The 27871-nt window shown below is 39.4% G+C and overlaps 1 protein-coding gene across 1 annotated transcript in view; it reads right to left on the bottom strand.

Moving 5' to 3' along the window:
* Positions 1-27871, bottom strand: part of si (sucrase-isomaltase) — a 116736-nt gene that overhangs the window by 50599 nt on the left and 38266 nt on the right. The window contains exons 19-27 of the mRNA XM_086164385.1: positions 23274-23428; positions 20733-20817; positions 17510-17566; positions 8092-8216; positions 7664-7752; positions 7289-7338; positions 6803-6982; positions 2674-2823; positions 297-509 (exon numbers count right to left, since the gene is read on the bottom strand). Of these exons, the coding sequence (XP_086020511.1) occupies positions 297-509; positions 2674-2823; positions 6803-6982; positions 7289-7338; positions 7664-7752; positions 8092-8216; positions 17510-17566; positions 20733-20817; positions 23274-23428 (1104 nt within the window). The remainder of the gene's footprint in view (positions 1-296; positions 510-2673; positions 2824-6802; positions 6983-7288; positions 7339-7663; positions 7753-8091; positions 8217-17509; positions 17567-20732; positions 20818-23273; positions 23429-27871) is intronic.

Below are 27871 nucleotides of genomic sequence, written 5' to 3'. Positions count from 1 at the left end.
CAAATTAAGTTATCATACAAATTATCTATCAGAAAAAAATAAAAAATCCTGGTAGAGGTTGCAGAATTAAATGATGAATCAAAAATATGAATGTTGTCAATACCATTGTAGGTAAAGTTTTGTATCACAGCATTTTACAGTAAAATTCAGAAAACTTTCACGTGATATTATCTGTAATAGAAGTAGAAAGGAAATGCATGTATTCCGCAAAAGTGAACATAAGTAAAGACACATTTAAGTGATATAATGCATACACTAGAATAGGTTAATGGTATTTAAAAAAAATAGGCACGTACCTTGAATTGCAGCATTTCACTGCTGTGGTAAAAGATCTCAACATGGAGTTTATCAATGTCTGGTGAATCTGGGCGGCCAGTGCTTCCATACTTTTTGTTCCGCCAAATATCAAGAACAATGCCAGATTCAGTTTCTTTTATATCTGTGGGTTCAAAGGTGTACCCATAATCCATTGGATAGAAACACCATGGAACACCCTTGAAGCTACTTGGCTAGGAAGAGAAAGAGAGAAAAACATGGGGAAGTGTGAATAGTCTCTAGATAGATAGATAGATAGATAGATAGATAGATAGATAGATAGATAGATAGATAGATAGATAGATAGATAGATAGATAGATAGATAGATAGATAGATAGATAGATAGATGGTGTGTTGTTTTCATAGTAACTACTATTTCCTATCCTAGTGGGTATTAGACAAGTCAGGTAGAATGAAGCGTGAGACAAATTTAAAATGTTGTTGCAGGAAATTAAATGGGCAGGATTTTCCATGCTGAATCCTTTTAAAAATGTTTCGGACAAGTGTCTGTGCATAGATTTGATCAATTTTCATGCGGTACTGGCTGAATCTGTTGCCTGCCCTGAAAAGATCTTATCTGGATTACGAACGGGTTTTGTTTCGCATTTCTGAGCTGAACTCCAACTAAATCATGGAGTATCATTATTTGATGGGGCAATTGCTTTTGAAGGCCTAATTGTGTCAAATTTATGTTCTGTTCATCTTGAAGTGTTTCTCCTCTTACGCCTTCTTCTTTTTTTTTTAATTGTATGATATTAAAATAGCCAGTAAATTGCTTTTTATTAGTCAAAGAGTTGTCTCATATCTGTCATTCGCAATTCAGTAAAGTCCATCAAAATGTGTTCCTATGCTTTTAAACCTTTGTTCATGTCTGAAACCACATATTTTCAGACATTTTTTTGCAGTACCGTATCTATCATAAAACAGAACCCCTCAACTTAATATTAATTGAATTCCAGACTGCTGAAGGGCTATATTGTGATTCTAAATATGGAACAATGCATATAGGTATACTTTTGTGCGGTATACCAAGTAGAGAAAAAAGTAGATATGGGACTAGAAAATGTATTGTATGTGCAATGTTCCCTCTAATTTTTCATATGTCTGAGCGTACAGACAACCTCGCTGCACAGTGCACACTGTGGCCACACATCAGTATCACACCAAGGATCATAGCTTCCATTTATTCCATATTTTTCCATCAGAAAACTCGCTTACTACTTTAGCTTTGCTGCATGTTTCGCAGAGCAGACATTTCTCACTTGAAAAAGAAAAAATCTCACCCAGTTTCACCGCTTATTCTTCTTTTTGCTCATAAGTCATTTCAACTTTAAAGAACCGCATTTCATTTTTACTTTGGTTTGGTGAGTGGACGTATCACATTCAGTGTTTGTGTCGCCATGATAAGGGGTTAGCATTAGTGTCCCTCAACCCCACCACACTGTTATTATTGTTATATAGTATGTATGAGCAGAGCACGTGCTCTGTCTTCACTGTCAATGCCGTGATTGGCTGCGTAGCACAATTGCATCGTATTGTATGATTTGCTGGACACCGGTCACTCACTGAGTTACACAGCAAAATGATACAGAAAAAAAATGTTTTATATCTACTCATTTGCAGTGCACTCACTGTGCTGGATATGTTTCTTGTGCGTTGAGAGTGCAAGCAGTGCGCATTTGCGCAATTGGGTAGCTTAGAGGGAACATTGGTAATGTGTATCATAAAATGTATTTCAACTTCTGTGCACCACAGCACATTTGAGAAATTGTCTCAGCAATCCCAAGGAAAGGCAGATACATGCACAATTAATGTTGGCTGATATTGATAAAATTAGGGACATGTGATGATATGGATAGGGCAGATCTGTATGTTTCAATTAAAGATTGCTCAAGCAAATCCGATGTTGTTCAGAGGCATTCAGGTTTTAATGTGAAAGATTATGCATTATATTCATCTTTGCCTGAAAAGTATTCGTTAAGTAGTTCTATCCATTACTATTTATTATTTACGCTACAGTCATATCATAGCATAACATATCATTCTGTATTTATTTCAATAGATGATAAAATTATTTCTTAAGAGTCTTACACTTTGGTCTCAAAACAGAATTGTATCATCATTCTGAATTAAAAAGTCTTAGAAAAAAACAAATTTTTTTTTAGAGTAACTAAGGGAATACAGTCCATTTGTGCAGAAGTTTTACCACTTTGGAAAGAAGAAAGTTGGTGTGACACAGATGCACCTTTGTTAATGCAGAACATGAGACCATGAAATGCATTAAACTCATATCAATGAGATTGGTTCTTGTATCAGGACTATTATTCATGTGTGGATGAACAGTATTTATGTTTCACCTTCCAAATGCAGCCTCTAGCTTGACACTTGCTCTCATCCGCAAACTTCTCTGGATGGCAATCGATCCGCAGATGCTCTGTCTTCATTAGTTCCCAACGAACCAAATAGTTCTCCCCCATTGTTAGTGACAGGCTCCGTAAAAACAGAACCTGTTTTTAGAAAATAAGAGAAGAACATATGTAGCAATAACCAAATTCTAGAACTATATTTTGTAAACATTCTTACTATAATGTTGATGTGCTAGTGCGTCTTTTTTTCCTTAAAAATAAAGACTGCAAAACTTTCACTGCTATGCAGATATGTCATTAAACATAAGAAATGGATTGAATACACATCGACTAAGTATCTGTTTGGCTGCTGTTTTCAGCAAATTCCATGCTATCTGAAATGGTAATCATTTGACCCATGAGACTGTATCATCTTGACGGCAAGTCAACTTTGTTCTTGGATGATGTTGTTATTCGGTCAACTGCATTAAGCACCTGGACATGTTCCTCAACAGTTTTCTTTTGACTCCCATATTTTAAGAAATATCAAGACCACATCGGGAAGATCAGATCAGTCTTGTAATTAAAGGACGCAGAGATCTTAATCCAAGAATTTGTGACATTGAGATTGTACCGTTCCGTCATTTTATCCATGTTGTAAACTGCTCTGAATGCAGCAGCCTTAGTTCAGACCAGAGCAAGTACATTTGAACATACACTGCTCATAAAAATAAAGGGAACACTTAAAAAACACATCCTAGATCTAAATGAATGAAATATTCTTATGAAATACTTTGCTCTTTACACAGTTGAATGTGCTGACAACAAAATCACACAAAAACGATCAATGGAAATCAATTGTATCAACCCATGGAGGTCTGGATTAGGAATCACACTCAAAATTAAAGTGTGAAAACAAACTCCAGGCTGATCCAACTTTGATGTAATGTCTTTAAAACAAGTCAAAATGAATCTGTGTTGCTTCCTGAGTGGACACTATGATTTCACAGAACTGTGATTGACTTGGAGTTACATTGTGTTGTTCAAGTGTTCCCTTTATTTTTTTGAGCAGTATATTTCTCTCATATGGCCTCTCTCCACTGGCTTCCTGTTAGGGTGACAACATATTTTGCACCAAACCTATAAAACAGTCAATTGCATTGCACTCTGACTTGGAGATCATATGTGACTGGCCTTTCACTGAACTCCCAGGGTACTAAAGTTTTGTGCGCCCCCATGGTCTGGAAGTGGACCAATGCTATGGAACTGTCTGCCTCCGACATCAGGCAGGCCTGCTCTGTTGACATCTTTAGGGCAATGCTGAAGAGCCACTTGCTTGCCTCTGCATAGTCCTTCATGGTGTTTGATGAATGATGAGTGATGTCTCGTCCCTTAATGTTCCATCAATAGACACCATAAATATTTTGTGCCTTCCCACAGATGATGCTCTTGGTAACAATGTATCACCAACAACAATTTTTCTATGTCTCCATGGATAAGTTGACAACACGCACACCTCACTCATGATCTTTGCTGGGCTACAATTTAGCTCCCGCTATCCATGACGTGGATAGTGGGGGCTAAGTTGTTGTCAAACACTTATCTAGCTTGCTCCGCAGATCTCGGCATCAGAAAGAGAAAAAAAATTAGCTAAGTTATGGCTGATATCTTAGAAAACTCTTAAGTTGATGCACTCATATGTCAGTGTATATTGGACATTTGTAATTATTTTGCTATCATTTAGATGGAACCTTCCCTTGTTTTATCTACAGACTTGGTTGGATGGTCATTCTCACACCAAATCTTGGGGAGTATATTAAACCCTATTCACTGCTGTCCTAAAAACTGAAAAAAAACACAGATGGTAAGCAGAGAGATCATTGTCTGTGTATCTAAGGGAGTGTCATTGTCACGCAGTTCGGATAGGTATGGAGGAACCACTTTGCAAATGTATTTACAGGTGAGCAGCAGTATTTGGGAGTTAATCCTAGATATCAGGTAACCAGTCGTGAGTGATGTTCTCTCTGTGAGGCGTCCAACGTTACAATATGATGCAAGCTGCAGAAAACTGAAGAAGCCAGAATTTGTGGTCACATCAAGCCAATAAAATGACCCTTCACACCTTCAAAATTCTACCCTTAACAAATTACACAAAGTTTTTTATTGATTCGTCACTTTTTACTCATGAATGACTGTTTATTCAGATCTCCCAAAATAATGTCTCAAGACATTAGCAAAAGTCAATCCTATATATCAGACAGAGTCTGAAATCAAATAATAAAAGATTCTTATTTTCACTGAACTTTGTCAGCAAGGTCATACAGATCAAACTGGGCACAGATGTAACCGCACTGTTCACATGTATCTTCACATCGGATCAAGTCACAGCAGTGAGGGATCGCTACTGTGACTGGATTATTAAGGACACCTTGATAAACAGAAAAAAACTTACCATGGACCACATCTGTATCCTACTGGACATCTATCTTCAAACCACATATTTTCAATGTAACGGTGGTGTCTGTCATCAAAAACATGGATGTGCCATGGACTCTCTAATAGCGCCCATGGAAGCAAAATTACACCTGGAAGAGTTTGAGAGCAAGGGCCTCACCTTGCTCTCACCTCAGACAGGGGCACACCGCCAAGCCATTGGCTCTTATATATGGATGATACATGGGTCAAGATTAAGAAGAAAGAAATGAATGTGTTCCCCTCAACATGATCGACACGGCAAATTCACGACGGAGGATGCCACTGATGACAAACTTGCCTTTTTGGACTGTTGTATTCATTTTCAAAAGGACATGAGCCGGAGAATCAAGATTTACTAGAAACCAAAACATACTGACATATATTTGCTTTTTGACTCACATCACTTCCCTGGACACAAACTGGGAGTAATCACCACCAGACACAAGAGCGCAAAACAGGACAGTAACAAACATCAAAATACAGTACCATACAATGTTTGTGTTTCGTAAAAACTCAACAAACACCGTATTCACCATGTACCATTTACATTTCAAACCTCACAAAGAGGTAAAGACTGGTGCACCTTGAGGACAAAACATCCAGGCACAAGATCAAAAATGTGATGTATGCCATCACCTCTGCACAAACAGATGGCTCTGACACAGGAGGGACACCACCTCAGGAAAGGACTCTGCAGTTCACATGCACCTGAAGGATAAGGGTCACTCCTTTGAAGACAACAATGTCCACATTCTGGCCAGAGAAGACAGATGGTTCGAGAGAGGAGTCAAATAAGCTATCTTTGTCCAAACAGAAAAATTATCTCGGAGGAGAGGGCCTTAGGCACAACCTTACGCCCACATATATCGCCGTACTGGGTTCCATCCCAAGGCAGATTAGCACACACAGACCAGGCTTACCTGCACCCTCCAAACCACCGAGAAAGGCTCTCCACCTGAACCAGACCTGGGTTACTACCACCTTAGCCTCAATCCATGTGAGCCAACAGTTTTCTCTACTTTGTTTCACATTCTGAGAGTTTTGGTTACACCTTTTCAAATTTAAATCCAGGTAATTCCCAGAAGTTGTACCTTTGTCACCTTTGGGGGTGTCATTAGTTGTACCTGACAACACCCCCATTAAACAACAACCCCCTTCAACCTAGTTTCTGCTAAACAACTCTTCCATTTAAATACCGAGCTGGTGCAAGTAAGACCATCCCCCAACCCTGGTGGTTATATTCAGAGCAGTCAATTGGGACTGAATGGGCCCCTTGGTAAGAAAGATAGAAGAAAATAAAGTCCAGTTGCCACACGAACAATATTAAGACAAGAATTAGCCATGACCTGGGTGACTGATAACCTCGACAGACATTGTTATCTGTGCACATGCTGAAAGGTTGGTCATTATTGGAGCTAAAGATCAAAGTACTGACTGCATTTGTTCATAAAAAAAGTATTTTAAACATTGAGATCAAAAGCAGTATCAAGCATCTTGTTTACACCACTTTGTGTAATTTGCATTTAGTAAGACTGGAAGGTACAAGAATGCCTATGGTATATCACAACAGGTGGATCTTGAAATAATGTATGTAATATTTAGGTTTTTTGAAGTTAAAAAATGGACATTTAAGACCTTTGAGTATTAACACCTAATGTTCTTTTACCTTCTTGGCTTCATCATACTCTATGTTGGTGTTTGGCAACATGATGGTAGAGTCATCTCTGGTATGTGTCACAGAGATAGTTTTGGGAGGCTGAGGCACCCCAAGGACAGTGATGTTGTCAAACTTAAGTTTGTTTGGATCCCTGTAACCAGCATGAGTAACTTGCATTGCCAGCAATCCCTTTGAGACAAAAGCAAAACAGACAAGTTAGATTACTGAAGAGCCACTGTGGCAATTATTTGACAAATTTTAAGAATACAGAAAATATTAAATACATATACAAAAACTCTGCTGCTTCTACTGTCATTACCACAAATGATATTATTACTTTTGTTATTAATTTTAGTACCGCTGTTCCTATTGTCTAGAAATGCATATTTACAGGTTTAATAACAATGAATTATACATTCATTATTTTACGAAAGCTGGGGTATAGCACCACCACATAATGTACAAAGGGTATAGATTAAAAAAAGAAACACTTACATCTGTCACTGTGAACTTGTAGTGAATGTAGTTTCCTGTTTCAACAGTATCTGAAAAAGAGCAGCAATTTTAGGCAACCAATGCAGTGTTATAGTAGAGTGATCTTGTTAGGTATTTGGTGGAACTAGTCTTTATTAATAGAAGGTGTTTATGTTTTGTTTTTCGTTTTTAAGGCACAAAATGCTATCAATAGATTTATTTGAGCCATTTTGCCAAAAGCTTATTTTTGTGTTTGTTTGGCACTCAATAAAAAAAAAATAATAATGTGTTTTTTTTTTCTTTTCCAAAATTAAAAAAAAAAAAAAAATGTTAATATTATCCCAGTTGTAAATTGCACATTTACAAATGAAGGATGATGTGAAAAAGGAATAATACCTCGGGAATCTCCATCATCCCAGAATAGTTCCCCAGCTGCTTGGTTGTTGTCATCAAGAGCAATGATCAAACCCATCGAATTACGACGACTGAATAAGCAGATAACAGATAAGAACACAAAATGTATAAATGATCTCACATGATCTCTACAAACTAACTAATATTGCCTGTAAATCAATAAATTTATATATATATACACACACGCACACACATACACACACACACACACACAGACACACACACACACACACACACACACAAATATATATACATATGAACAGACAAACAAATCTACATTTTTACATACACATCGCCGTGCAGACACACCCATACAGACATTCACATCCATTCAAGATTAAGTTCATTAATCCAAAAATGATGACACCTCTTTATCACATGCAAACACATATCGTTATCTGATTTTGTACCTGTATGTGGTGGTGACATTAGCCGTCTGCGTTGGGAGGATTGCACCACCTCTGATGTGTAAACCCAGCTTGTCAGCTGGTAAAGGCATATTAGTATGTTGTTTACGGGTCACCAGCTTTTCCATCTAATTAATTTGACAAGGAAATATTTAAAGTCACATATATCCTTCTGAATCATCGTCCATGTGTTTGTGATACATAAAGGATTATATATTCCACATATAGGTATTTGCTTTCGTTGGTTATGAGATACTTTGTGAGATTATCTTCAGCATCAAAAGCAAAAATCGTCAACAATCTATAATGATTGGAGGTGCATGTATTATCAAATTATTCAAAGCTAGGTATTGCATTATGCATAACAGCACTCCATAAGATGTTATTACATAATGAAGACTGGTAGGGTTTGAGCATCCCAATAATCCTGGGAGCTCTGTCGTCAGGTGCCTAATGTCCCTGGTAGAGTCATCCCAAGCTAATAAGTCAAGTCTAAGAGTCTAAGTCTGAGAGTCCATGTATTTGTCCTTTAATGGAATACATCGACTATATTTTTTCTTCGACCATACGCAGCTCACTAGAGCCAATGGCGAGAGCTTGCTGGCTGGGCCTGCACCTATTGGGCCCGGGCAAACCCCAAAAGGACAACGTGGGTCCCAAGTCCCACGGGCTCATCATCATTAGGAGGAGACAACAGGGTTGGGTGCAAGGTGGGCGCAGTAGCAGTTGAAATCTGAGACATCAGCATTCTAATCCTTATATAAGCTGGCGGTGAGGATGTGGGATGTCACATCTGGTGTGAAAGGAAACTAACCTAGTGTGCAAGGCCAAGAGGTTCTGGCTAGACATAGTTGGGCCTCCTCATCTCCTCATCACAAATCTCACACCAGTCTCCTCGAGAGGGGCTGAACTCTGGAGCAGTGAGAGGCGCTGAGCATGTGTTAGCTTCTTAATTGCCCACAACTGTAAGATGGGGTTTAGCCCATTAGTGAATAAGAGGTGAACAGCCATCTATAAGAGGGGATGAATTCTGACAGCATGAGGGGAAGCAGTGGAGGAGTAGGAGTGGAAGTGTCTGGGCTAGGCTACCAGCTAACCTACACAAGCTAACCATCCCCACTATCGTGTCAGCCAATGTACACTCATTGGACAACTAAATGGACCATATCTACCAACTCTGGATAACTATGAAGACGGTGAAAGAGTGCTGTTTCTTTCTGTTTTTTGCAAACGTGGCCAAGCAACAGCATCCTGGATGGTGCAGTCCAGCTTGACAGGCTAAAATGCTACAGAGGTAAGACCCATGGTGGCAGGCTTGGTGTTTACACCAGTGTCACCTGGGGCCTTGGTGCTGTTATGGTCTGCAAATACTGCTCACCAACAGTGGATTTTATGGCAAAAGACCACCAGTCATTCTGTCTACCGTGGGAATTCACAGCCATACTGCCAGTGGCTGTTTATAGCACATCCGAGAGCTGCAGAAAGCCCACCCAGATCCTTTTGACATCCTGGCTGGTGACTCTAACCATGCAGAATGTGCCTTCGAAGGCCTTCAAAGGCTACCAAGCTGACCTCAATAGTGCCAGTGCCAAAATATTCCTCTCCAAAATGCCTGAATGACCATCGCACAGTGGTACTAACTCCCATAGGAATGAGGTGCTTTGAGCGACTGGTCCTGGCACACTTCAGGGAATGTCTGCCCACCACATTTGACCCACACCAATTTGCTGACCGAAGAAACAGGAGCACAGAGGATGTTGTATCTACAGCGCTGCACTATGTACCCTCACATCTGGATAACAAGAACACTTACGCTTGAATGCTGTTTGTTGACTTCAGCTCAGCATTCAACACAGTCATCCCCTCCAAGTTTATCACAAAACTTGTGGATCTAGGGATCAATATCTCCCTCTGCAACTGGATCATGGACTTTCCAACCAACAGACCCCAACATGTCAGGTCAAACTGCAACACATCCACCTCGATGAAACTCAGCATGGCCACTCCCAAGGGATGTGTGATGAGCTCCTTCATCTACTCCCTCTTCACCAATGACTGCAGACCCATGTTTGGATCCAACTACATCATAAAGTTTGCAGACAACACGATAGTGCTTGGACTCATTTGTGACAATGATGAGTCTGAATACAGGGGAGAGGTAAAACACCTAGCTGCATGGTGTGGCAACATCAATCTGCTCCTCAACACCAGTAAAACCAAAGAGATCATTTTGGACTTCAGGAAGGAGAAAGGAGACACTCATGCCTCCCTCCACATCAATGGCATAGAGTTGGAACAAGTCTCCAGCTTCAAATTCCTGGGGACCCACATCTCTGAGAACCTGTCCTGGACAACTTACACCTCCAGTCTGATTAAGAAGGCCCATCAGTATTTCTTTTCTCTGAGGACACTGAAGAGAACCATCTGTCTGTTGACATCCTGGGTAACTTCTACCGCTGTGCGATAGAGAGCATCCTGACCAACTATGTGACAGTTTGGTATGGAAATTGCTCTGTCACCGATCACAAGGCACTACAGAGGGTGGTGAAAACCGCCCAACGTATTACAGGCACTCAACTTCCTGTTATGGAAGATGTCTACAAAAAGAGAAGCCTGCACCGGACACATAGCAGTCTCAGAGACTCCTCTTATTCAGCAAACAGACTCTTCCAGATCCTCCCGTCCCCTCCCCCCATTTCAGGAGCCTGCATACCAAAATCAGCAGGCTCAGGAATAGCTTCTTCCCACAGCGGTCACCCTACTGAACTCAGTCCATAGGTGATCTGCTCCACCCTCGTATCCTCACCGGAACCTGTTCACTGCATTCCCCTCAGCTCTGTAACGATCTGCATTTCTTATAGGTGTATAATTGGTTAAAACATATTCTCTTCAATAGCATCTGGCAGCTACTTATCTGGTTACACTATTTATACTTGTATATTCTTTAAAATTCTGTATACTCTGTATAATTGTTCATATAACATCTCTATGTTATCCCCTCTGTGGAGTAACTGTATAAGACATCTGTTTATTGATAGTTCCATTTGTATATTGCCATCTGTTAATCATACTAAACAGACATTATTGTCTGTGATAAATCCCTCAACTATAAAGTGTCCTTTCTGCGAGCTCTCTGAAAATGTATTTCACATTTTTTATAGCGTAGGAGACTTGCTGATTTTTGCAGCCCCCTTACAAATGTTTTTAACCTCTTTGGCACCACTTTCTCTGGCCCTGTTTTATTTGCAGTGTCAAACACGACAAATTCAAGTGCCAGCTTTTAAATTTTCTATTTGGGGAAGCTGAACTGGCTATTTGTTTGACTCGGAGGGACAGATTACATTCTGGGCCTATACTGAACACTGTGGCCTTGTTGAAGTGCAATGTGAAGGCAAGGTTGAAGTTGGAGTTCCCACAGGGCCACAGGGAATTTTAACACAATTTTAAAAGCTATGGGGTTCCATATGTAGCACCATAGAGGACACCATATGTTGCGTCTCCCAAAAACAACAGCTAGTGATTATAACAATACTTGGCTGATTTCATTTAATCCTGTACCCCCACATGAAAAATAAATTGCTTACTAAAAAAATATATTCTTCTGTTAATTTCAGCTGCAAGGGTTGCCACAGTGAATCAATTTCCTCCATCTGACCCGATTATTCACACAGCTTATTTCATGTCCTCTTTCAGTGCATTCTGAAATTTTCGTTTTAGTCTTCCTCTTAGCCAGCTTCCTGCCAGTTCCAGCCTTAGCATCCCTCTACTGATATAGTCACTATCCATCCTCTGTACATAACCAAACCATCTCAGTCCAGCCTCTCTGACCTTATCTCCAAAAGATTCAAATATGTGCTGTCTCTCTGAGGAACTCATTCCTGATTCTGTCTATTGTACTTACTCCCAAAGAGAACCTCAAAATAGTCATCTCTGCTATCCCAAACTTTGCCTCCTTTCTTTTTCTCTGTGCCTCTTTCTCTAAACCAGGGGTGTTAAACATACGGCCCGTGGGCCGGAACCGGCCTGCACGGGGGTTCGACCAGGCCCGCAGGATAATGTGAAAGTGAAAAAAAGCATAAAAGACAAGGATTTATTATTTTTTTTTATTAAATGCAATTCAATAATTTTCCGCTAGGGGCGCACTATTTTGGTCAGAGTAGAAGACGATCCGCATCACTGAGAGAGACCAATCAGCACACGTTATCAATGCACCACCTGCTGCTTGTTATGACGTTTTTTCTACCCTGTTCTCCGCCTCCCCGCTACGCCCTCATTAGCCAAAATGTCGTTATCAAAACACAGAAAAGTAGTTAAAGAGTGTAGAATTTTCAAAGAAAAATGGACTATGTCCTATTTATTTACGGTGACGCACGGGAAACCTTTGTGCTTAGTGTGTTTGCAACAAGTTTCGGTATTTAAGGAATATAATATTCGGCGCCACTACGGGACTCATCAGAGTGAAAAATGTGACAGCTTGCAAAGACAACTGAGAAGAGATAAGACCGACGAATTGCTGGCGGGTCTGAGGAAACAGCGGTCCACTTTCACCCATAGCCGGGAAAAGCCAGCTAGCTAATTGCTAGCGAAAATGTGCAATTTAAAGTTAGTCACTAGCTTCACTACAAACGAGTATGGTGGAATTCAATTTTCATGCAACTCCATACATTTTCAGTTTGTATTGTATGTGTATGCGTGTTTCAGGTATGAAGTTTACACATTTACAGGACAGGTGAATACTTTCTTCCTTACATATTTAATAGCACTCTTTTTAGTTTGTAGGGTGTAGACAGGGATTGAATTCAGATTTTATATGCATATGTGTAAATGGTTTAAAAATCCCTGTCTTTATCAGTCTCATTTAATCTTAAAGTGCAATACTATATTTTTCAATACCAATTACTTGTTAAAGTTTTGTGCCTTTATACAATCAGTGGGATCGCATGATCACATGATTGCAACGTATACATGTGAATGATAGAAGTAAATTGCACTTTTGTCAAAGGAAATATGAGGTGTTTCATGAAATGTTTTGTAAAGGGATTGTTCATTAAATTCTAAGATTTTCCTAATGTCCTTGTACTTCTTTACACCAAAACAGAGGAAAGACGTGATATTTTGGTTATTTATTGCTGAGTATGCCATCATTTTAATGGTCCGGCCCACTTGACATCTACCTAGGCCGTATGTGGCCCGCCATGAGAAATGAGTTTGACACCCCTGCTCTAAACCATATACTATTTGCCTGCAACAGTAATGTCTTGTACACCTTCCATTGATTCTGGCTAAAAACTCTTTTTCACACATTATCTCTGACATTTCTCTTCAGGCGTTATGGCCTGCTTGAACATATTTCTTCACCTCTTTTCCACACTCTACATTTCACTGAACGGTGGACCCTAAATACTTAAAATCCTCAACCTTCTTATCTCTACTCCCTGCAGCCTCACCATTCCAATCGTGTCCCTTTCATTCACACTGATGTAATCTGTCATTCTGTGGCTAACCTTCATTCTGCTCCTTTTCTTGGGCATACCTTTACCTCCTGAGTTCCTTCCACCTGCCCCCTGCTGTCACTACAGATCAAAATGTCATCTGCAAAAATCATGGTCCATGGAGATTCTTTTCAGCCTGTCCATTGCTACTGCATACAAGAAGGGGCTTAGAGCTAGTGCATAATGTAGTCCCACCTCCACCCTGAACTCCTATCACACCATCGCACACTATGGCACAAGCCACCACTGTCTCTCGCCTCTCATTCATGTCCTGCAACAGTCTATGGACTAACTCCATACACAGACTGTTGCAAATACTCTGTATTTTCTCTCCAGAGAAACTCTGGACTTGTTACTCCAAAATTTCTCATACAGAACCATAGTTTCCTCTCTCGCTGCACCCTGTCATATATTTTCCTAAACCAAGGGGCAATACTTTCTCTGTACTTCTCTATCATCCCTCTTAAATTAATTATCTGTCTTGTTTTATTTGTTCTTGTCATCTGTTCACACTTGTTTGTCCATATATCTTACAACCTGGCGCAGTGGTTAGCGCTTTGGCCTGAGAGCAAAAGTACCCTGATTTGATTCCGACTAGGGAACCTTTCTGTGTGGAGCATGCATGTTCTTCCTGTGTCTGGAGTTCTCTAGTTTCCTGCCACAGTCCAAAAACATGCAGGTTAATTGGGAAAATTGCCCTGGATGAATGAATGAGTGAGTGGATGGTTATTGATCTTTGTATGTGGCCCTGCGATTGTCTGGCAACCAGTCAAGGGTGTACCCTGCCTCTTGCCCGATGACGGGTGGAACAGGCTCCAGCATCCCACGCAACCCTAAATGCAGGATAAGCAGAAGAAGATGGATGGATCTTTCAATCTGCTTTGATGTCTTAAGGTACTGGACCTGGGATTGAAAATGTCATACAACAGTCTTGACCACCACTTTATGGTTTATATTTCTCCAGAGAATTCTATTGAATTTGTAGCTTTACTGAAAATTTGCACTGGCACATCAGGGTTCATCCTCCTAGGTTATGATCATGTCCCCTCTTTTTGAGACCTTACTTTCATTAAACCTCACTTTTTTGGTCAAAATGACATCCCAAAGTTGTTATTATAGACCTTGGTAATGTGGCTCAGAGGTAATGTCCTGCCTGATTCCTTGCATACGTTCTAATGTCATCCATGTTCAGGAAGTCAGTTTATTACAAGTATTCATGGAAATCTAGCAGAGGGAGTTCAGACCTACAGCATATAGACCAGCAGATGGGATGATCTGCTGTATCTTTGTTATAATGTATTATGTGTCCACTGGAATAAAATTATGTTTGATACGCGTTTCCTGGTTTTCATAAGAGCATAACCTTCCATCTTTGTCTTTCCCTCCTGTTGCTCCTGTTACTTCTCTGTAAACCTCAATAATTTTGTTATTTTATGAGGCTCCTGAAGACTGAATTCCATATCAGTCTAAAATAAATCTATCTCTCCTTTTTCTCCTTCATATTCTCCCAGTTATTCTGTCTTGTGGTGTTCTATTTTTTATTCAATCTCACTCTCTTTATTTCCTTTTGAGGTTCACGTGTGTACGTGCGTGTGTGAGTCTGTCTGTGTTTGTTTGCTGATTTATGCTGTACAGTACAGTATGGCTGCTTGTGTGGGCTGGAGTTAGTGGAGCGTCTATAAGCAATTTCAGATCTTATCAGCCCATCAATGTCTGGAGAACTCTGTTTCTTTTCTTCTCACTGACCAAACCAACCATTCCTGCACATATTTTTCTCCCCTTGTTGTCCTTTCCATCTTTTCTCAAGCTCTTGTATTTCCTATCATGTGCTGTGATTCTTTGCTTCCTTTCTGTCCTTTTTCAAGCTAACATTATTTTGCATTGCTTTAATGCTTTCATCTTTTCTCCACTGCTTTTCACACAGCTCCTTAGTTTTTCTTCATGCTGATTTCAACCATATTATTGCTTTCCTATCTCTCCATCCTCCTGTCTCAATTATCACTTCAGACCGACCAGTACAAAGTCAATCTAATCGTTCATCTTATCAGCAGTTGCTTTACATCACTGCTGATACGCCCAAATAGGGTCCCAAAGGAATTCAACACCTCTTTTATCTCTTTGTGAGGATGGTAACTCTTGCATGCCTCTTCACTATACCTTCATTCACTCTGCCTGTACCTTCAATTTTTTAGGTCTTATCACTCCTGTTTAGTAGCCTCAAACAAAGAACTTGAGGCAGTATCCCTTATGTGATTCAGTTACTTTTGTACATGATGATGGCATAACAATTCTTCAGCACATTTGGAATCATGGTGATGCATTTAAATATCAAACCATAAAAACAAAATTGGTTTTAAAAACTACGAAACTTTTCTCGTTTGGCACAAACTGCTTGCTTTCTTCAGCTTGCGATTTCACTGGATTACACTCATCCATTAACACACACGCAAAAGCATACAAGGCAGTGGATGTCCCTTGCAAGGCCCAACAAAACGCGTGGAATCAACGGGGGGGGTTCAGTGTTCTTTCACATGCTGCTTCAGCATGCAGACATGACTAGCCAGGAATTGATCCGCAAACCTACTGATTGGAGGGACACCCATTCCAACAAATGGGCAACAACCACCCCATGTGCTGTGAGGCGTTACTTCATTAGGTCGTACAATTCTCAAATTAATTAGCATCTACATAAATTAGTAGTTACTAATATTTCTTTTTCAAATTTGCTTGTTTATCAAACTTTTTCTTTTCTTTAAGGCTACTCTCTTCAGGGGTTTGCCGCGCCAACACAGTCTCCTCCACCTAATCCTAGTCTCTGTATCCTCTTCTCTCACACCAACTAACTTAATTTCCTTTTTCACTACGTTCAAAAATCTTCTCTTTGGATTGCCAAGCAGGAGGCCTATCAGTCCCTGCCTCAGTATCCTTCTGCCAATATATTCACTTACCTCTCTCTGTACCTGACCAAACCACATAAGTATGGCCTCTCTGACCATATCTCCAAAGCATCTAACATGTGCTTGTCCCTCTGATGGACTCATTTCTGATCCTATCCAACCTTGTGACTCCCAAAGAGAACATCAACATCTTAATCTCTACTTGCTACAGCTCTGCTTTCTGTCTTTTCTTCAATGCCACTGTCTCTAAACCACACGGTGTCACACGTCTCAACACTGCCTTGTACACCTTTCCTTTTATTCTGGCTGATACTCTCTTATCACCCATTACAACTTGCTTGAGTGTGTTTCTTCAACTCTTTTTCACACACTCCATTGTTCTGGACTGCTGACCTTGATTACTTCAAGCCCTTCACCTTCTCTATCTCCACTCCCTGTAGCCTCATGGGTTGGGTTCCTCTCATCCACACACATTTAATCTGTCATGCTTTAGCTAATAATCTTTCTCCTTTCGAGAGCATACTTCTACCTTGAGATTTTCCTCCACCTGCTCAATGCTCTCAGTCCAGATCCCAATGTCATCTGCAAACATTGTGGTCCATGGAGATTCCAGTCTAACCTCATCCCTCAGCCTGTCTATTCCTATTGCAAACAAGAAGGGGCTCAGAGCTGACCTCTGATGTAGTTCCCCCACCACCTTAAACTGTCATTGCGTGCATATCAATCTAAAAATAATTTACCTACTGTTTTGTCCTTACTGTTTTTTTTTCATACATATTGGTGTACTATTCCTTGATATATAAGCTCAATGTCTCTTCTTTTGAGAATAATAAATTGAGGTTAGACGTAATTCAGTCTAAAGTACAAGGAATTCCAAAAGAAATGTTACAATTTTTAGACAAACTGTGTGAGATTATATCATGCTCAAAGATGATGAGCAAAATTCTAAGATATAGTTCTGAAACAGGCATTTGGCTAGTAATTTGAACAATTAATGGAGTATCAGCAATTTTGTTTATTTAATTGTCTTACCGTTTCATAGTCATACCATACAGCATCTGGAATATACGCACGCACCATTTCCATACCCTGTAGAAAAAATAAAGAAGAAATTAAAAAAAAAAAAAAGACTTCTGTGAAGGCAAACCCCTTTTTAGCAACAATGAATATTTGATCATGCTGCACCTAACATATCTATCTTACTTGAAGATAGTTTCATCCCTGGACAAATACATATAAAGTACTTTGATAACATTTTGGCATCAGGCAAGTGAAGATAGCTATTTTGAAACTGTATAATCTGATATAAAGTTCACAGAGCTTCCATGACATTTTAGTCAATAGAGCTACAATGTCAAAGATGATGGAAAAGATTGCATCAAGCAGCACATGGAAAGTGACAGCCTTGGATGGCTTAAGGTGGAGGATGAAAAAATGCAATCCAAAGCATAATACTGAGCCTTTGATGGCACTGACTCTGACAGGGTGGAGAGTCTGATGGGAATAAACACAAATGTCATATCAGAAAAAGGAAGACCAAATAATGGAAAGCAAATATGGCAGCTTATAGGACAATGCAGCACAAGTGACATCAGCATTCTTTGCTTTTTTTGTTCACTGTCTGTCAGCAATAGTATTTTTAAGGGGCTTGTCTTGAGGTCCCAAACAGTGTATGAAGGCAGGTCAGTGAAGAACATAGTAACACACATGATCATAGACAAAAAAAAGTTAATGTGAAACACTGTTGTGAAAATACTTGATCATGGCTTTTTCCTCATTTTCTAGTTTCTGATCAGTTTGAGCACCTATCACTCACCTAACCAAAAAATAAAAAAGGACTTGAGGACTTTGCATGCCAACTACCTGTGATTGAGAGAAAAGGCATGAGGTCTGTAACCACATTTAGATTACTGAAGGTCTGTTAGCCATAAGGTAAGATTTGATCAGATGGAGCAAAGATTCATTCTGGCGTAATGATCAGATGGTAGATGAGATGAAAAGGGAATGAATTGCAGTGAGCGAATGTTAGTAAGAAGGTAAAAAAGAGACATTGGATGAAATGAGACAGCATCACAAGGGCGAGTTGACAGCAGCTGATTAAGAGAATGCAGATGAGACATGGGCACCAACATTTGATGAAAGGATGAACTAAAAAAAAATGAAGTAATGGGCAAGAGAAGGGAGAGTGAAAGCATGGATGAAGACCAGAGGGTATGACAGTCAGGATATCTCTAGTGTATCAGAAAGATCAAGGTTAGTGCATCTACTGATCTCTGTGATGGAGCGGGTGCATCATTAGAGAAAAGAGAGACAGGTGAACAGAATGATAAATACAGAGCAACATAAGAATAACTTCTTGCTATGTAAGGGTTGGGTTTATGAAAAACTGTTTAAGATCAGCATTTGAGCCAAATCATGTCACAGCTGCCTTTTCTTGAAAGGTCTTTGCAGTCTAATGCATCTGTAACGTAGCGGTCAGGACTGACATGATGGGACATGCCAACCATAACTGAACATAGGGATGGACAATTAAAGATCCTATTCAATTACATTTTGCAAAAGTGATGTAGCAGAGAATGACACTGATGCAATCTAAGTGTATTCACCCAACTTAAGTTTGTTTAGCATGCTCGTAAATCAGCTTGCTTTTTGTAAATAAACAAACCACTTTTCAGATAAATGAGGGAGACTGAAAACACGTTTGAAAACAGATTCAAGGGACAATGAACCTTGTGGATATGATTGATCATACCTATATGGGGAAATGTGTGATAAAAGAGTATCGGCCAGAATGAAAGGAAAGGTGTACAAGACAGAGAGACAAGCAATGTTGTATGGTTTAGAGATATTGTCATTTTGAACAGAAAGGAAGCAGAGCTGTAGCAAGTGGAGATTAAGATGTTATGGTTCTCTTTGGGAATGACAAGGTTGGATAGTATAAGGAATGAGTCCATCAGAGGGGCATGCTAGATGTTTTGCAGATAAGGTCAGAGAGGCTTGGCTGAGATGATTAGGATATGTGCAGAGGAGGGATAGGGAATATATTGGTAGAGGGATGCTGAGGTTTGAACTGCCAGGCAGGAGGCCTAGAGGAAGACCAAATTAAAAGGTTTTCATTTAGGGGTTTGAAGTGAATACACTATGGGACAAGTAAAAAGGTGCTCCTCAAAATTGTTAGGGGTGAGATAAGTGAATTGGTTTCAGATTTTACAGACAATTTCTTCCTGTCAGCTGCTGCAAAGGACAGCTTATGGCGAACCAAAGAGGGAATGGGGGACCTGTTGCTGATCTAACTCCCAAATAGTATGATGGTTTTAGAGAGGATTCAGTGGGGCTAATGGAGAAAGATTTTCAGTTTTGCAACCAGAGTGAAACTTTTCTGTACTTATTTATAATATCCAGATCATGATAATCATCTTTAGCTAGGTAAAAGGTTTTGAAGTTGAATGTGCTTTTAAGGCAGATGTATATTTACTTATTTATATACAAATAAGTAACTAAAAAAACCTTCTTCCAGCTGATCCCTTCAGGGGTCCCCACACCTCTCTGACCTCATACAGTTAATGGCAGGTCTTTCTTTTCTTTTATCATGCCCAAGGACTGCTAAAACCCGAAGGAACTTACCCAGAAAAGTTTGTTTTAGCAATTCTTGCATAGAAAACTTCTCTACAATGACACTGATTGAAGTTACTTCATTTGCAGTCCCACAATGAATCCAATTTGGTTTCCAGTATTCTGTCATTCACAAGGGACCATGCTAAATTCCTTATTAATCAGGCCACTTTGACATGACCACAATCGTTGAATCTGCACGCCTGCTCATATGCAGGCACTCATAGACGCACACACATTCTCTATCTCTCTCATACACGCACATACAGACACACATGCTTACACACACACACATATACATGCACTGAAATCATTGGCACATGCACATGGATGTGCATGCATGTGCACATACTTATATCTACCCTTCTAATCTGCTTGTAATGAGGTCAGAGCTCTCATTAGAGCTGAGAGGGAGAAAAAAGAAACAATCTGGAAGTGTGATACGAGGGCAGAGAGGAAGGGAGGGCAACAAAGAAAATCCAATGTCATATTTTCCCCGGAGGTCAAGTTGCCTACATATGACTGTGTGCATTTTAGGTCAGTGTACAAAAATGTGTAATATCCATTTTATACAATGAATGTCACATACATATATGCACTTATGAACTTGTCCATTGAATATCATTAGGTAAATTCTACTGACCGGATCCAGAACAGGAGTAATGAGCAAGTGCTTTCCCCAGAGAAACTGGCGATCCACGTCCCAAGTAACGCTGTCAGAGTAAAACCTTGGGAATAACATTCCAAAGGAAAACATGAATAACATATATATAAATAATATTCCTTTTGCTACTACTAATACTACTACTAAAAAAAATAATAAGAATCATCCTAATAAGAATAAGTACAATAACAATACATTGTAATCAGTGTCAGTACACATTATAATCAAGTGTGCAATGACAAATGATATCACAATCTGTGAGGAACTATTACTGACATTACCTACCTTCTGACTTTAATATTATCTTGTGATAATATGATTCATAAGCATTGAGAAATACATTTGGAATATGACGGAGAGCAAAGCAAAAACCAGCAAAGCAAAAAAAAAAAGCTAATTCCAGCCATAAAGATTTGCAACCCAGAATTCACATTCATTGAATTATTCAATACTAAACGTCAGACTAACTCTTTGTCCCAGCAGCTTAATTTTCTTATCCCTCCATCATTTCTGAGACAAAAAGAACACTATATTTTTGCCAAATTGAATTTAAGAATGACAGAAGATTTTGATAATATAAAGTGATGTATATTATTTTAGAGTAATCAAAATCAATACCAGTTCATTTCTAACAGTGCACATTTTAGGGGGACAAAGCCTTTTGAACAAATGCAAAATACATTTAACATGTGATTTATTTAAACAATAGCAATGTTTTCTAGATAGCTAAATTCATGGAAAAATAAATAAATAAAACATACCAACCTTATCAAATGTGCAACAACATTTAATTTTTAAATGTGTTTTTCTTTAAATAGATAAAATATACATTTTAATATGGCCCTCATATAGCCAGCTGTTTAGACAGACTAACTTGTTTACATTGTGTGAAGCTGAGATATCCCATGAGAATTTGGTGAAAGGAGGGTGCCGCCAACACCAAAGTACTCTCAGGGGAAACTGTATGCATCACGTTTACGTGGTACTTTAAGCTCGCTAAGGTTCGAGGAAGCAAAAAAAACCTTCCTGCCGAGTATACGAACTACTTTACGTCAGTTTAATGCCCCATCTTGAGTGTTTTTTATTCAAACTTTTTAACGAGAGGGCCAATATGCTGTTTACAACACCAAAGAATGTGGATTGAGGGCAAATGTGACGGGAAACGCTGGCCCTTTAATTTTTAGGTAACTTTATGGTCATGTGACATGACGTAACACTGGTAGCTCACGACGCAGGCTTCATTGTTGTTTTTCAATTTACATTCATTCGGCTAAATGCCGAAAGGCAAGCCCTTGTACCACTGAGATGTGCCGGTGGTGAGAAAATAGCGCGCCAAGACAGAGTTTGCTTCTTGGATTTTAGCGACTTTAACTCAGTTGAAAGTGAAACGGGTGGAATTTAGCACTTTAGAACAACATTCCTTCGGGACTGGACTTTACAGAGGTTACTAACCATTTCCTCGCCCTGACCTGGATGGAAATCTAAGGCAAACTACAGAAATCAAAACCGTTAGTGTAACTACTGTGTTTCCCCCCACACCATTATTCCGAGGTTATAATACTTAAAACCCCTCAAGCAAATGTCGTTTAGTATGTGTTAATCTGTAGGCCACCAGGTGCTCGTGATTCTGTCCTGTAGCCCCAGTTATATTGTGAAACCATCTCCACTTTATTATTGTGTTTATTTCTGTGTCTTCTTATTTCTGCATTTAGGTTGGTCTTTCCCTTGCGAGTTGGCTCCCGCTTGCTAATTAGTGAATAACACTCGCCATTGTTATCTTTCCACGTTTTGTGTGGAGTGAATTCCCAAAAAAGATGGCTTGTTTATGGTTTGAGTGAAGGTGTAATACTTAGTTTATCATCTGGTATGTCGCAGCCACAGCTGACCGGTTACACCTATTTTGCTTTCTTGTTAGGTTGTCCATCCTTGTCATCTATATTATTTTTTGTGATCAGAATTCAACATATGAACGTACGATTTTACCTGAATTATAAATTAATAAAGCTGACTTATTTCTGATCATAAGCTTCATTCCTTCCTTTCTTCATTCATTCTATTGAATAACCCGACCTGTGTAATACTCCTAGTGGTCTTTAGGTGGGTTACTCATATAAACTGAACTTTATCCAATTGTTCCAAACTGGAGGTTTTATCAACAACAATGCATATGCATATCCCTATGATGGGATTTTGTAAAAAGACATATAAATGTATATCTATCTATCTATCTATCTATCTATCTATCTATCTATCTATCTATCTATCTATGTAAACAAATATGACGGTTAACAACTGACTTTCTTGAGAGTCCTCTGTACTTCAGCTGACAATGGTTTGAACTAGAAGTGCTGATCAAAATGCTACTGTAATCAGTGTAACATGAAACATATATATCTACTTACATTAGCTATTAGCTACATTCAAAGAATACATGATTATTCAAAGAATAATTATAGGGTTATGAGCAAAAACGACTGAACGACTACCATAAATTATGTGAAGTTCTTTGAAATTACTTACTCATGCATAACAGGACGAGCCACAGTCTCCCCTGTTGTATGGGCTTTGTAGAAAAGAGTGTACAGGTAAGGCAAGAGTGTATACCGTATCCTCAGGTAATGTTTGGAACTTTCAACCAGGGTAGAGCCAGGACCATATGCTGCTGGATCCTGGGGCTGGAGACACAAATATAAATATAAAAGCTGGTTCATAATAAAAATGGTAAACACCAACAAGACATGACAACCTTCCCTATGATTGATTAGGGTTCCACGAGTAGATTTTGGTATTGGTGAAGAAAAAGAAATGTTAAATATCGTCATAGAGCGAATAGGAAACCATAGAAAGTAACTTCTTTCGGCTTTTCCCTTCAGGGGTTGCCACAGTGAATCAACTTTCTCCATCTAAACCTATTCTCTGTATCCTCCTCTCTCACACCAATTACCTTCATATCCTCTCTCACTATGTCCATAAAACTTCTCTTTGGTCTTCCTTGAGACCTCTTGCCTGGCAGCTCCAATTCCAGCATCCATCCACCAATATATTCTCTAACCCTCCTTTGTACATGACCGAATCATCTCAGTCTGGTTTCTCTGACCTTCTCTCCAAAATATCTAACATGTGCTGTTCCTATGATAGACTGATTCCTGATCCTATCCATCCTGGTCACTCACAAAGAGAACCTCAACATCTTCATATCTCCAACCTCTAGTTCTGCCTCCTGTCTTTTCGTCATTGTAACTGTTTCTAGGCCATGCAGCATCGCTGGTCGCACCACTGTCTTTCCTTTTATTCACCTTTCCTTTTATTCTGGCCGATTCTCTTCTATCACAAAATACCCCTGATACTTTTCTCCACCTATTCCAACCTGCTTGGACCCGTCTCTTCACCTCTTTTCCACACTCTCCATTGCTCTGGACTGTTGACCCCAAGTACCTGAATTCTTCCAGCTTCTTGATCTCCGCTCCCTGTAACCTTACCGTTCCTCCCGAGTTCCTCTCATTCACAAACAAAAACTCTGTCGTTCCGCAACTAACTTTCATTCCTCTCCTTTCCAGAGCATACCTCCACATTTTCTTCAACCTGTTTTCTGCTCTCACTACAGATCACAATGTCATCTGTAAACATCATGGTCCATGGAGATTCCTGTCTAACCTCATCTGTCAGCCTGTCCATCACAATTGCGAACAAGAAGGGGCTCAGAGCTGATCCCTGAAGGAGTCCCACCTCCACCTTGAACTTCTCTGTTACCCCGACAGCACACCATTCCACTGTCTCACAGCTAGCATACATGTCCTTAAACCGTAGAAAGTAACTATTGACATATTGTTCAGCATAATCTGCCAGTCAATATCTTGCATATTTCATATTTATTTGGTGTCTGATCATTGATTTGGTATGAATCTCATATTGTTTTTGTTTTGACTTAACCATTGTGTGCTCCTTAACAACCAAACCCCTATCAATCATTTTAAACACGTTTTTTTTTTTTTTTTGAGTATTTTGTCGACTTTGTTATTAACCTTTGTTTTTCATGCTATTTTGACAAAATTTTGCATGTATTTTTGCAATCGTTAAATTTTTGATTTTGAATTCAGGTTATATTTCTACCTGTAAAAATATATCCATTTACATTGTTTGTATTGTTTTTTTAATGTTTTGTAAAACAGTAATACTTGTAGTGTAATGATGGTTTGTATGTTTTCTGTGTGTGTGCGTTCAGGGTTAGTCATCTTGCAAGTGTCCCAAAATTTTGTTAATAGGCAGAAAAAGCATACACATCTTGACTCGCATATCAAACAAGTATACAACTCTAAGCATTTTTCATAAACAAATATGTTATTTCTCTACACAGTTAAATATTTTATATTATTTGTCCTGACCAACATAGATGGGTTGCTTTTTTTTAGATTCTGACAATGCATTTGTTGTGGCCAGTCACATCTGGGTATAAGAGGGACTATATGTCAGAATCTGTTGTAACAATATATAATAAATGGACCTTTAACAAGTCCTCAGTGTGAAAAATGATCTGTTAACTGCGAAAACCATACAGTCTTCTATTAATACCCATAGAGTGCCTGCACTGATGGTCCACTAACTCTGATCTGACCAGTGCCTGACAATCCCATTGGTAGCAGTTTGGCCTCCTTAGGGCCGATTCCCGATGGGGAAGGGAATGTAGTTAGGATAGAATAGAATAGAATATTATTTTAATCATCCCATAGAGGGAAATTTCAACCACTCACAGCAGAGAAAGACAGAAAAGTTATCAAAAATACAAAAATGTGCAAAAGTTGCAACTAGCAGTGAACAACAGCAATACTTACAGTGGTAGCAGTGCAGTAGTAACACCTATGGTGTGCAAGTGAGTGGATGTGTGGGAGAGTGAGTGAATGGAATGAATGAATGAAATAATGAAAGAGAAGTCTATTGAGAACAGAGCTGAGTGTTAAATATTTGAACAGGAGCTGGCAGGAGGAACCTGCAGAATCTGTCCTTCATATACTTGGGGTGAAGGAGTCTGTTGCTGAAAGAGCTGCTCAGTGCCTCATAATGTTCTGCATGGGGTGCAAGGCATTGTTCATCAGAGATGATAGCTTGGCTACCAAAACCTGCACTAAGTCCATGGGACCCCCCAAGACAAAAAAATCAGCCTTCCTTAGCAGTTTGTCAGTCTTCTTCCTGTCAGCTGCTGAAAGGCTGCTGCTCCAGCAGACTACCCTAAAGAAAATGGCTGATGCCAGTACAGTGTTGAAGAAGGTCCGTAGGAGAGGCCCCTGCACTCCAAAGGACTGGAGTCTCCTCAGCAAGTACAGGCTGCTCTGACCTTTCCTGTAGAGAGCATCAATGTTCTGAGATCAGTAGTTAATTGTTCAGGTGAACGCCCGGGTACTAATAAGAGACCACTCTCAATGTCCGTCCCCTGGATGTTCACTGTTGTTGGAGTGTGCCTGTTAACTTGTGAGATCAACTCTAGAGTAATCGATGGTAATTCCAAATATTTTTTTTTAATTTGAGGGAAAGATTGGGGGCACAGGACAGTTCTAATTTACTTCACTTGCAGTTCATGCTGAAGGGATGGATGAAGAGTGCAGACAACTTAAAAGGTAGACAGAATGGCATTTGCCTTTAGGGAAGGATTCCAAACAAGAAGAATAGATGACAGGAGGTTGTTTTTTTTTTTTTTTTTTTTTTTTTTTTTGTGCTCATGTTTAGGATGCATATGCAAGCAGGTTGGAACAGGGGGGGGAAAGAAGCAGCCCAGGGGAAAGGAATAAGGAAAGGTTTATGATGAATTATTTCTTTCAAATAGTAATTACATAGTTAACATTAAATAGGAAGTTTGGATTGAAACATGCATGCCAGTAGCATACCAACCGGTCTAAAGCTGCTTCTGCTGCCTTGACTGTAGCCCACCTCTAGAAGTCTGGCATTAAGGTATTATACTCTTAGTGAGAAAAATGTCCAAGCATAGCAAACAATGAACCAGAAGCCTGTTACCTCGGACAACTAAAGAGAAAACAGCAAGCCTAAGGGGCAACTTAGCAGTCTTTATGGCACATGGTTATGGCACACAGTATCTTCTCCTTTATTTCAAACTCCTGTTCTAAAAAAACAAAATAACCAGTGTTGATCTGGTACTCTGGGGCATATATCCAGATATCTACCATGCCACAAGCAGTATCTTTATAAAGAGGGCCAAACTAAGCAGAAACATACCTAACACAATTGAAAACTGAACATAATCCATTTTTTCTCACAAACCTAACTTGTTAAAATTCCCTTTCACAGCAATAACTATATATATATATATGTATATATTGCTAAAGACCAAGGAAATTGGAAATACAGTAGCAATAGTTGGCCAGACAAACAGACACATGGCCAAAAATAATAGCACTTCTTAGATTTTGTGAAGAAAACAACCAATAAAAAAAGCATTGGTAAGCTTTATCAAACAATATTTGTATGATTATGTTAATGTTGTACATTTGAAACAGGGGTTGGGCCAAGAACAGATGCATGTGTGAACTAATGTAAATTATATAGATAGAATAGGAGTACATGTAAAAGCAATTTCTTGATAGGATTTGCCCTTTAAACAAAGCACAGCAGAGAAAATTCCATTCTGTTCCAGTGGGAACAATGTTGTTGATCTCCATTTTTTTACCAGTGCATCAAAGTCTGAAGTTAGTTCTGTTGTGGCAATTCTCAGAATGGATCCAAAGGTCAGTTAACTGGGATCTGTGATGGGCTTTGTCAGTGTTCATAATGCTGAATGCCAGCTCACATATATACGTTAAGCCAAAAAACGTCAGGATCTTATGTCCCATCCTCCAGAGATTTGGAGCCATGGCTAATCGCTAATTTGAATGCCAGAATAAACCTTGCCTTGGTATCATGATTCTCAGTACTTTTTGCAGTGGTCCCACCTCATAGGCTGTTTTGGTCCACCTGGACAGCAGCCACACATGGTAGGCAATCTGTGCAGGCTTAAAAGCTTAGCTTCTTCTTTGCATTCCCAGTGGACAGGTTGCTTTGTTTGCCATAGGATATCCTGGAACCGAACATGTCTGTCTCTATGCTCCCTCACCAGTCTTCTTCAGCGGACTTCA

Source organism: Fistularia commersonii, chromosome 18 (assembly GCF_037954325.1).
Source record: "Fistularia commersonii isolate RoL2024-O1a breed Wild chromosome 18, RoL_Fcom_v1.0, whole genome shotgun sequence".
Taxonomy (NCBI): Eukaryota; Metazoa; Chordata; class Actinopteri; order Syngnathiformes; family Fistulariidae; genus Fistularia; species Fistularia commersonii.
This window is presented reverse-complemented; position numbering and strand designations above follow the sequence as displayed.